The 12,770-nt window shown below is 33.6% G+C and overlaps 1 protein-coding gene across 1 annotated transcript in view; it reads left to right on the top strand.

The window, feature by feature from the left end:
* LOC310650412 (histone deacetylase 9-like) overlaps positions 1 to 3,860 on the top strand; it is a gene marked incomplete at both ends in the record, with an annotated part of 104,019 nt that extends 100,159 nt beyond the window's left edge. The window contains 1 exon segment of the mRNA XM_083379396.1: positions 3,543 to 3,860. Within this exon segment, the coding sequence (XP_083235522.1) occupies positions 3,543 to 3,860 (318 nt within the window).
* Between the last annotated feature and the right edge of the window lie 8,910 nt (positions 3,861 to 12,770).

Below are 12,770 nucleotides of genomic sequence, written 5' to 3'. Positions count from 1 at the left end.
TGCTGTCATTTAAGAAATGACAGTGATACAATCTTTAAGCTATGGGAGTGTTCTGATAAAATTCAAGACAGTTAATGGAACATTTATATAAATATTGCTAATTAGGAAAAAGTTAGCCAAGTATAAATAGAAAAATAATTGTTTTCTCTTTCAGAGTTGTTACAAAAGGTGTTGAAATTTATCTAACATGATGTTAATCACACACTAATTAATCCTTTCCCATTATTCCCCAATGTTGTCTCTACACATTTGTCTGTATAGACTGAAAAACTGAAAAACTCTACACTGTATTTTAAAGATACTATATTTATTATATACATCTAATAAATATAGTATATTTAAAATCAAATTAACATTTAGACTTTGAAAACACAACTACCAAGCTTATTTTACATTATATCTCTAAATCTTTAATGTCTGATAAGCAGTGATGAGCTATGCAATTTTAAGCACATAATATAATGATCCTACAGCTAATGTATTTCTTCCTTGGGATAGAACACCACCTATTACAGAAAATGCTATATTTAAAAGTAAAAACATGAGCAAAAATGAATCTGTTACATATACAAAAAAATGACATTGCCATAGGTGTATACTATAGGCCGCCCAACCAAGCAGAGGAAATAGATGAACTTTTTGCTAGTCAGCTAACTAAGGTATGTAAGAAGCACATCACAATAGTAATGGGGGACTTTAATTACCCTGATATCAACTGGGAGACAAACTCTGCACCAAGTGGAAGATCAAACAGATTTCTGACAAACCTAGCAGACAACTTTCTCTCCCAAAAAGTAGAGAAGGGAACTAGGGGATTAGCCATATTGGATTTAATTCTCACAAACAGAGATGAAATGATAGAAGGTGTCGAAGCCACAGGAACCTTGGGGGGAAGTGATCATGCAATATTGGAATTCAACATTCTGGAGGCACAAGCAATAGAACACAGCCAAACTAGTCTTGGATTTTAAAAGAGCTAATTTCAATAAACTTAGAGAGACCATGGGAAGAATTCCATGGATGAGAATCCTAAAGGGGAAAACAACTCAAGAAGCTTGGGAAATTTTGAAAAGTGAAATAATAAAGGCCCAGTCTAGTATAATACCAACAAAGAAGAAAAATAACAGCTCACAAAAGAAACCAGCATGGCTGCATAAAGAACTCTCTGATAAATTGAAAGATAAAAAGGACAAGTATAAGAATTGGAAAGAGGGGCACATAACTAAGTCAGAATATCAGCAAATAGCCCGTGCCTGCAAAGATGAAGTGAGGAAAGCTAAGGCTCAAAATGAACTAAGGCTTGCGACCAAAGTCAAAAATAACAAAAAATGCTTCTTTCAACATATAAAAAACAAGAAAAAAGTTAAGGAAATGATTGGTCCATTAGTGGGGGAAAGTGGCAAGAAGGTGACAAGCAAAAGGAAGAAAGCAGAACTATTTAATTCGTTTTTTGCATCTGTCTTTACACAAAGGGGAAAAACAGTCCAACCTACCCAAACCAGTGCCATAAAAAACAGAATAGAAACACAAGTTAAGATAGGCAAGAAAATGATAAGTGAGCACCTGTCCAGCCTAGATGAGTTCAAATCACCAGGACCAGATGGATTACACCCCAAGGTTCTCAAGGAACTGGCAGACGTGATCTCAGAACCACTGAACTATATTTTTCAAAGATCCTGGAGCACTGGGGAACTACCAGAGGACTGGAAGAGAGCTGATGTAGTTCCCATCTTCAAAAAAGGGAAAAAAATAGATCCAGGAAACTACAGACCTATCAGCCTGACCTCAATACCTGGGAAGATTCTGGAAAAGATAATCAAGCAACAAATCAGCAAACACCTTGATGCGAACAAAGTCATCACTAAAAGTCAACATGGGTTTGTCAAAAACAGATCATGCCAGACAAATCTTATTACATTCTTTGACCAAGTGACAAAACTAGTGGACCAGAGGAATGCTGTAGATATAATTTACTTGGACTTCAGTAAGGTATTCGATAAAGTAGATCACAACCTACTACTTAATAAGATAGAAAAATGTGGGTTAGATAGCATTACCACCAGATGGATTCGTAGCTGGCTGACAGGCCGTACTCAGCGTATGGTCCTCAATGGAACCGCATCTACATGGAAGGAAGTGTGTAGTGGGGTGCCCCAGGGCTCTGTTCTGGGCCCAGTGCTCTTCAATATCTTCATTAATGATTTGGATGAGGGGATAGATGGGGAACTCATCAAATTTGCAGACGACACCAAGCTGGCAGGAATAGCCAGTACTCCAGAAGATAGGCTTAAGATACAGGAGGATCTGGACAGACTCGAACACTGGGCACTATCTAACAAAATGAAATTCAATGGTGAAAAAAGTAAGGTTCTACACTTAGGCAGGAAAAATCAAATGCATAGGTATAGTATAGGTGGTACCTTGCTCAATAGTAGTAACTGTGAGAGGGATCTCGGAGTCTTAGTAGACAATCACTTCAATATGAGCCAGCAGTGTGCTGCAGCTGCCAAAAAAGCCAACACAGTGCTAGGCTGCATTAACAGAGGGATAGAATCAAGATCAAGTGAAGTAATAATACCACTTTACAATGCTTTGGTAAGGCCACACCTAGAATACTGCATCCAGTTTTGGTCACCACGATGTAAAAAAGATGTCGAGACTCTAGAAAGGGTACAGAGAAGAGCAACAAAGATGATTAGGGGGCTGGAGGCTAAAACATATAGGGAACGGTTGCTGGAATTGGGTATGTGTAGTTTAATGAAGAGAAGGGTGAGGGGTGACATGATAGCAGTGTTCCAATATCTCAGGGGCTACCATAAAGAAGAGGGAGTCAAGCTATTCTCCAAAGCACCTGAAAGCAGGACAAGAAGCAATGGATGGAAACTAGTCAAGGAGAGAAGCAACCTAGAACTAAGGAGAAACTTCCTGACAGTTAGAACAATTAACCAGTGGAACAACCTGCCTCCAGAGGTGGTGAATGCTCCAACACTGGAGGTTTTTAAGAAGAGACTGGACAGCCATTTGCCTGAAATGGTATAAGGTTTCCTGCCTGAGCAGGGGGTTGGACTAGATGACCTCCAAGGTCCCTTCCAACTTTTATTATTATTATTATTATTATTATTATTATTATTATTATTATTATTATTATTATTATTATTATTATTATTATATGTTTAGTTGACAAATTCCATTTAGTCTTGCTGTTTATGAACTTGGTTTAATAAGTATGTGGATATAATTGTATATATATTGTAATGGACGTCTCATATATACATTATTGTACAGTTTTTCTAATATACAGTAGTTTTTTCTGTGCAGCAAATGCAAAATGTGTATTTTGCTGTTATATACAAATTTCAGTTTTATTGTTCACTGCAGATTAAGTTGTTTATAATTGAGAGATCTAAAGCTGTTTATTCTTATGAAATTATTGTGCTCCAAATTGCTCATATAACCCCATTGTAAAGAATTGAGCCAAGTGGCTTTTCATCTTTATATTTTTCTGTTTACTCCTTTCATCCCATTCCTGTTTCGTATTTCAGATGCTTTCTAAGTCCATAGAACAATTAAAACAACCTGGCAGTTTGGAAGAAGCTGAGGAGGAACTGCAAGGAGAGCATTTGATGCAGGAAGAAGGAACTGCTCCTGTTGGTGTCAGCATTAGGGATGACAGCAGTAGCATTTCTTTGCACAACAAGTTGGGACAACCTTTTGGAGCTGTGAAGGTGAAAAAGGAACCAAAGGACAGTGATGATGATATTCAAAATCAGCAAATGGAATCTGGGGAGCTGTCTGCTTTTATGCAACAGGTAATAGGCACAGATTTAGCTCCAGATTTTATCATTAAAGTGATTATTTGAATACAGTGATGTTAACATTTTGAAATTCCTGATAAAGTGAATGTTTATTATTTTTTCCATCCTCAGAATCCCAAAGAGTTATTCAATTTAACGTTCAGCATAATTAAGAACATAGATGTGCCCATACTTTAAGTATAGTGAAAAAGGGCTTGTTAAATTAAAAAACACTTGCTGTTGTATATATACCTTTTAGTAATTAGTAGAAGTCATATTAGTTATAGTGGATTCTGCCACATTAGATCTAGTGGAAAGGAACTCATTGTTGTGTCAAGTTTCTGTGGAGATTACTGACTACTGACCAAACTGAGAACTGTGCTTTTTCATACTCACTCTTGCCTATCTCGAAGCCTTTTTTGATATTGCTTAATGTGCAATTTATTCACTTTGTATATGTACAATAGAGTAGTAGTCCTACACACTGTTAAAGAGAGTGGTTTCTTTCCTTTGTTACACAAATACTGGTCCAAATACCAGTGATCTGAGCTTTGTATATAATATGAGGGAATCAATGTAGAAAGCTAATGCAAAAAATTGAATGTGCTTTTAAAAATGATTTTTTTCCTCTCCATTTTCATTAATTTTATGTGAATTTTCAAAAAAAGCATTCTTTTCTTTCTTCCATTTTTTGGTATTTGTAGCAAGGAATCTAACTTTCAAGTTATTATATCTTTTCTTGTTAGTTGACTTGTTCTCAAATGACAATATAGTACACACTGAAGCAGATAGGTTTACATGCTAATGACTGTCAATATTTTCTGCATCCATTTTATTCTTTGTATTCTGTGATTATTCGGATTCCTAGTTATATGTGAATTATAACATATAAAACAACAAAATAATTGGGATTTATTTTCTTGACCATGAATAAAAATACATTGTGTTTAAATATAAACACTAATATACCAAAAAGGATTTTTTTCTCCCTAAGTCGTGCATGGATTTGTAGGTAACTGTGCTTCCAAAAGGATTGTGGTCCTTTCAAATGCTATATCATTGAAATAACTTGATATGCAGTACAAACAGTTGCTGACTTAATGTCAGTCACTTCATTTTTCCTGAAAAATAATAATGGTGTGGAGGTAGACAGAAGTGCCTTGTGGAAACAGGAAGTCCAAGTAATTCATGCACTTGGAATGTAAGAACAGAGCAAGGAGAAACAGAGGCTTGTGTTTTATTCTCTGTTTTGTAAAGAGCACTCTATAAGTTGATTTATGTTAAGACAAAACAGCACATTGAATAGGGAAATTGTTATGGAAGTTTTCCAGTGAAACATTTCCTTTTCTATTTCCTTTTGATATGTTTATTCTCTTGTAGTTTACTTCTGTTTAGCTAAAGACTCATTGTATTTACATCCCCTTATGCATTATTCAGGATTGACCTGGAATGAATTTTCTGTTATATTGTATATATTTTAAAGTATTTTAAGATTCAGTATACTTTCTAACAAAGGTATTTTGCCAAATGAAGAATATTCTTCTAATATAAGCTTGTAGTATTTACATTTTAACCTTATTTTTAAAAATCCATTATAAAATTTTGCAATATGTACAGACTAACATTTTTCATGTGAGTGTGGGTATATAAATGTATATGCCTTTACACATAAAATAGAGTAGACAGGCAAATACAATGTGTTTATAATTGATTATTTTCTTACACTGGATGAAACTCGTATAATGTTTATATGCTTCCAGATTATTTCTTGTGACAAATGTAGATATTTACCTAATTCATTATACGTAAGTACAGCAAAAAAGGCAGAAATACTTGATGGTATATATGAGTTTCTTTCACGGGGAATACCAGGATAAGAAAACAGTAATCCGTGAAACAGTTCTAAATTCTAAACTATATACCTATAGTACAACTGTTGCCCTTTCCAGTGACATATATTGGTTTATTATTTTCTTTAGACTTTTGGTTGTTTATTTGGTGCTATTCCCCACATTTTTCAAAATGTGTATCTGGTTTCTCACAAGCAGTTTCATTTAATAAGTCTAAAACAGAGAACTCCACTATATAGGTGGAGCTCCTCCGCCATTCAACTTCTTAAATATGTGCTACAGGAGGAGGAGGGGATAGAAGCTGATAATCCATTGTTATGTTATCTGTTAATAACATCAAGTAGTATATAAAGTATGTTCTGATCTACACATTTTTGTTTCTTTTTATTCATACAGTCTTTTAGCACAGAGAGACAGAAAAGGTGGATTTTTTGTACTATATTTTATTTGGATAAGAACCTGAACACATTTTTCTATAAAATGTTTCAAAAATACAGAAAGGAAGGAAGGAAGGAAGGAAGGAAGGAAGGAAGGAAGGAAGGAAGGAAGGAAGGTATTTTTATAATGCAGTTGTGAAAATTTACCTCATTCTAGCCAACTGATTTCCATGTTATTTAAATTTTTGAGAAATTACCTGAAACCAGTGAAAATGGAAAACTGGGTTTAAGAAGTTTTATTTTTGATTGCTAATTGTCACATTTAAAACCTATTGTACTTATTATAATTTACACTTTTGGTGATTTCTTGTTTGTGTTGTAAACTATTTTGTTTGTATGTTTCCTATTTTGCCTAATACAAATTTATATATTCCTTTCACAAATAAAGATTTTTTTTCTCAAATGATTTCCTTTCACCTACTTGACTTTGTGTAAATTTGATTAATTCTTAAAGCTAGTTCTTTTTATTTTATATTGGCAATACATTTTTATTACTGTTCAAAAATGGTTTAGAACCATGATTTTATTCTCCAGTTTAAATTACACAAAGTCTATTTTTGTTTTATTATGTGATCCCACATTAACCATCACACATTGTAAAAAATATGGAAAAATTATCTGTGCATGTTCATTTTATCCTCATCACATTTGTCTTAATTTGTGGATCAACCATTTTAATCACCTTGAAAAATGTAGTATAAATAAATACCAGTTTTCCAAAATTTTGATTCTGATTATTCAAAGTTTTGACTCATGGATATGATTTGACTCCAAATGTTTTAAAAATTAGTATGGAAGTAATTTATTTGCACATGAAAATTATAGAATTGGTGATAATCCTGAAGCATTTACAGTTAAGAAATAGAGGTGACCATATTGAAAAATTATATATTAACAACTAACACCTCCAGTATAGGACAGATTAGTAATAATTCATTACTATAAGTAATAATAGTTCCATACAAATCAATAGGAGTAGTTAGAAATGGCCATGTTTTATTTATAAAAAAAAATACACTGCAATGAAACACATACCCATGCATATTGTCACACAATAAGCTCAATTCCTTCAAGTAATTCCCAGAACAGCATTTGGGGGATTGCAGGTTTTCTGGAGTGATGTCAACTATTAAACAAAATCTAGCTATCCTCTTCCTAAGGGGAAGCACTCAGATATCCACTTGGGCAGGACTGTATATTTTTTTATAAAAAACTGATGTGCTACAATGAAAACATATTAACTTGCTCAGCAGTCAGCTCTCATTTGCTGAAATAGACTAATGAAGCTTAGGTGGTAGTGAATAGTAAGCGGTGGTGGGATTCAGCCAGTTCGCACCACTTCAGCAGAACTGATAGCTAATTTTTTGTTGCTCAGGCCCAGAATGGACTTCTGGAAGCAGCAGTGAACCGGTTGTTTACATATTTGAATCCCACCACTGATAGTAGGCTCTAAGTTGACAGGTTTTCTCATTGTTTTCTCTTCAGAAAATTTAATACAGCTATCTTTCTGAAACCTCTTTCTTTGTATGCCATGCCTGATGGAAAAAAGGTTTTAAATAAATCATTTTAAAAGTTAATAAAAAATTAAAGAAATTTTGTGGTAGGTGCATGCACATTATAAAAAATTAAAACACTAATTTTCTAGTTCAAAATTTATACCTCATTTTTTTCCTCTGGAAAAAATATTTTGGATACAGCATTCACAATATCATATCCATTTGTATCATCAAAACAGGGACGTGCAAAATATTGCAAATTCATTGTGTTGCAATATGGAAATACTATATTTCAAGTTTGAACCATTGCAGATGTGTTTCACATTTGAAACACTTCTGCTTCAGATACAAAATAGATGTCTTCATCTTGAATTAGGGCCATTTATTTACATCAACAAACTTCTGAAACAGTTGGCATAATCCATTTTGAACTCAAAACATTTCAGACAAAGCATTTTTAACATCTGTATCGACCTGGTCACTTTTTAAATGTTTTGTTCCACATCCTGTCAATTATTAAATATTTATGTATGAACATTTCATTCCATAAAATCTTAGAAGAAAAACAAACAACATATGTCTTTCTCCAAAGAGTTAAAGTGGCTACATTCTCAGAAAAAACCAGTATAGTTTCTTCAAAAGCTTTTCCTAATACGTGTTCATTTGTGTACATGTACAGTCAACACATCCACTGGGACTGTCAACAAAATGAAATAATGTGTGTTTGTGTGTGTATATTATATATGTATGTATGTATATGTGTGTGTGTTATGTAATATATGTGTGTGTGTATACACACACACACACACACACACACACACACACAGACAATACAGGTAGTCATAGACTTACTATCAGAGTTGCAACCAGAATTTCTATTGCAAAGCAAGGTAGTTAAATGAATCACTGCAGTTGTTATGTGCATCATCCAGACATTAAACAAATTGGTCTTCCCCAATTGGCTTTGCTTATTGGAATCTACCTGGGAAAGTCACAAATTGTAATCACATGACCCTGAGATGCCGTAACCATCATGTACATCATGTACATGTGCCATCATAATTTTGAATGATTGATAAATGAATGGTTGTAAGTCGAGTACTAACTGTGGGCTTCCTTCAAAGCAGTTGCATCCAATGTTCTAGAGCAGTGTTTCTTGACAGCTTTAAGATCTATAGATTTGAGCTTTCAGAATTACATAACTAGCATAATATATGAAGAATTCTGGGAGTTGAAGTCCATACCTTAGCATTTCCAAGTTTTAGAAACACTGTTCTAGAGGACATGGTTACTTTAATAACTCAAGAAAGAGTTAAACAATACATATACTTTAAGGAATCCTAAAAAATTAACATTTTCATTAGCTATGCATAGTCTTAATATTCAAACAAACATTCCAGGGTTTTTTTGCCTGCCTATATACTCAGTGCACATATCATCATACACACACAGAGATACCTCTACCTCTCTATTTTCTACTGATTTGTGTACCACATGTACCGTATATACAAAGGAAGACAACTAGAAGTAACCTTGAGCATTTCATGTATGAATAAATTGAGGTTTGGAATATTAGGGGGCAGTGTCATATCCAATAATTTTAAAAAGTGTTTCATGCTACATTTCAAGACATTATTATGCCATGCATATTGTGGAAATATATTATGCTAAATTTTATAGCAGTTTTGATTTTCTATATTTAACTATTTCAATCTGCAACTGAGACAGTCTCCTCCAATCTTTCATATTTCTTGGACTTCATTACCATAACTCCCAACCATCAAAGGATAGATGTTTACATGTTTGAGAAATTGTATGATAAAGTGGGCACAAAATATCCAGGAACCAATTCCGTTGGATACTTGGGAGGTAATTTGGGTTAGAAATGTTAAATTTACTCAGGCTCAAAATTTAACAGAAAATTTTTATAAAATGTTTTATAGATGGCATCTGCATCCCAAAAAGTTGTCTAACATGTATCCTAACTTACAGTCTAAATGCTGGAGATGTGGTAGTTTAGAAGCCACCTATTTTCATATGTGGTGGACTTGCAGAAATATAAAAGCTTTTTGGGTTAAAATTTGGTGGAACATTCAAAAGATTTTTAAGAGAAAGATAAAGTTCTCTCCGCAATTGTTTTTATTGGGCATTGTTGTAGATTGTGATGTTAAAGAAACCAATTTGATGTTGAATTTGATAACAGCAGCACGGTTAATGGTGGGACAATACTGGAAGAAGGATAGTTTGCCTACCATAGAAGAATGGGTGTTTAAAGTATCAAATCTTGCAGAAATGTCTAAGATTTCTGCTTATTTGAAGGATCATTCACAAGAAAGATATATTTCAGTTTGGAGGAGATGGATAGATTATATTCAGAATAAATATGGGACTAAAAAGTTCCATTTACGGTAGCTTATGAGTAGATTTTAGAGGGATATTGTTATTAATTTTAGTGTTAGTACTTTGTATGTATCTATGTTAAAGGGGAGTTATTATGAATTTGGTTAATTTAATATTATGGATAATTTTAGTTAGAATATGATTATTATATCTATAACCCTGTATTTAGCTCTGGGAAGCGGGGGGGGAAGGGGGGTGGTTTGGGGTGGGTGGGTTTTGGGGATATGTATTGAAAAAAATTTTTTTGTAAAACACTTTAATAAAAAAAACAAGTTTGAGAAAAACTATTTGATAAACTACAGTTGTTTAAAGTAAAATGAAATAGCTTTTTTGTAAGCTAGCACGAAGATTCTAGCTACTACTACTACTACATTAGCTGCTATAATTCTTGGTGCTTCAGGAATTTTATATAATTTTATTCTTTTCCACTAAAATGTTTGTTGCATTGAATAAAATCAAAGGGTTCTATTTGCAATGCAATTATTTTGCATGTTGTTACTTTTATTTATCTTAATTTCAACCTTTGGCTGAAATTATAGTTGCATTTGTAGTCTTAGTTGCAATTGTAGTCTTAATTATCCTCATGTAACTAGATTTCAGTCAACCTTCTCATTTTTGTTATTGAAGTCTAACTGCTAAATGAAAAGACTTCTCAGGAATTTTTGTGTTAAAATGATAATAGTTCAGGTTAACATGTTAATTACCTCTTCATTACAGTTACAACCAGTTGCTTCCCACTTGCAAGGAAAATTAAGGGTAGCAGATCTTCCATCTCAATTCTCCATTCTCCCTATCTTTTACCTATCATAGTTCTCTGGAGAATAAAATAAGATTTTTCTTTCCTATAATGAAATTTGCTGTTCCATTATATTGAATTTTTTTCATATCATCTTTGCCTATTTGTGTTCCGTTTGCCACATCAAAGGCAGAATTTTTATTCCATAGAGGCTGGATACAAGCAAAGTGGTATGCATACAGAAATTGCAGGAAACCAACTAGAGTTTTTAATACTGAATCTTATAGGTATATGTTTTGGCTTTCTAGGCTTAGTTCCAGATGTCCATTCTGCTGTGAAAACCAAAGCAATGGAGTTAGCATATGGGATAGACCTATGTTTGGAATATGAACTTGGTGAAAGTGCAAGATTAGGATATGAACCATATGCCATCTTCAGAATATACATAGCCAAAAGTTCTATATAGGACAGAAACATCTCATTCCACCGTTGTCCGCTCTCTGGCAAGTTTTCTTCCATTCACATAGCTGCCAGGAGCAATCATTCTGAACATCAAGAAAGGAAAGGAAACGACATTTCAGAGAACAGAAAGAGTTTTGGCCTCAAACTTGGCAGGGCACATATAAAATACTTCCCAGATATAATGGGACAATGCCATCCCACAAAGCAGGACTAATTTTACTATTTCAGTCATTCTCCTGTATCAAACAACTGTATTATATGAATATTGCAAATTTCATTTATATAGTGGTAATGTAAAATGGAACCAACCACAGGTGTAATAGCCACCATCCATAATTCTCTAGAAATCATATAAAGCTGGATAGAAATTTGTGTACCTTTAATTTTAAAAAAATGTAAAGATTTCTTCACTGTATTTTAAGGCTCACATCTGAAAGATTTCATGAAATTCAAGAGCAAAAAATTTTCCTTTGAAATTTCACTGAAACCATAACAGAAATCTTAATCCTATGTGAACTGCATCATTGAATGGCTGATATTAAATATAATTCTATATAAAATATAAAAGTGCTCTGTCATATTTCATGTATCACTGGCATAGTCAATAATATTTTTTTTTAGAAAAACTAGCCGGCATGTTCATGTATGTGCATGTATATTTGTCGCTGAATGACGTGAAAGCAGTTTATATGTGCTTCAGTAAAAAAGTTACTGGGCAAGTAAATGTTGCAGAAAGACAAGCCAATTTTTTATTCAAAATGTATCCCTGTTTATATTAATACTTTACTTATATGAAAAATGTTCTTCCCACTATACTACTCTTTTAAACATAGCCTTACCACAATGATCAACAAGGATAAAGAGTGCCTTACAAATAGAAACTTTGGCTGATGCGCCCTCAAAACTTACCAGTGATCTAATCTGGCACCCTCATATATCCAGCTATATTTTTTACCAGCATACATGCAAGTTGGGTTTTAAAAAATCTTTTACTGCCAAGCATATCCAACAGTGACAAATTATTTCAGCCTTGCGGTTGGCAATGTCACTGGAAATACCCAAAAGTGCTGATAAATATATTTATGACTGATGGCCAACCTATACATCAGGAATTTGTGTAGTATGGGCCTTCTGAAAAGCTACTGCTTAAGAGTACAATTGAGTCTTTGTGTAATGGAATGATAGCACACACTTTTGTGTAGATAAGTAGCCAGTTAAGAAGAAAGTGTTTGTACGCTCTACCATATTAATTCTATTCACAGGGTTTGTCAAGTTCCCCCATAGTATTTGAAATACTATAGCCCTAGAAATCTTGAATTTCATTCTTTTTATGGATGTCTACAGTGATTCCTGTATTAGATCTGCATTGTTTCTAGCTTGGAAACTGGGGGACAGTCTAGAAAGAAGACAAAGACATTGCTAAAGAATAGACTACTTCTTATTTATTTTGGATACCGAAAAGAGCATAATGCTTATCTATTTCCCCCACAATGCCTAGAGGTATAAGAGTGTACATCTGAAAGGAGAACCTAGATTGTGGATGAGAAAGTTATATGAACAGTACATACATTATTCCAATTTATATGCATATATGT

Source organism: Vipera ursinii (genome assembly GCF_947247035.1).
Source record: "Vipera ursinii genome assembly, chromosome: Z".
Lineage (NCBI taxonomy): Eukaryota > Metazoa > Chordata > Lepidosauria > Squamata > Viperidae > Vipera > Vipera ursinii.
Note: the sequence above shows the minus strand (reverse complement) of the source record. Positions and strands in the feature narration are given on the sequence as shown.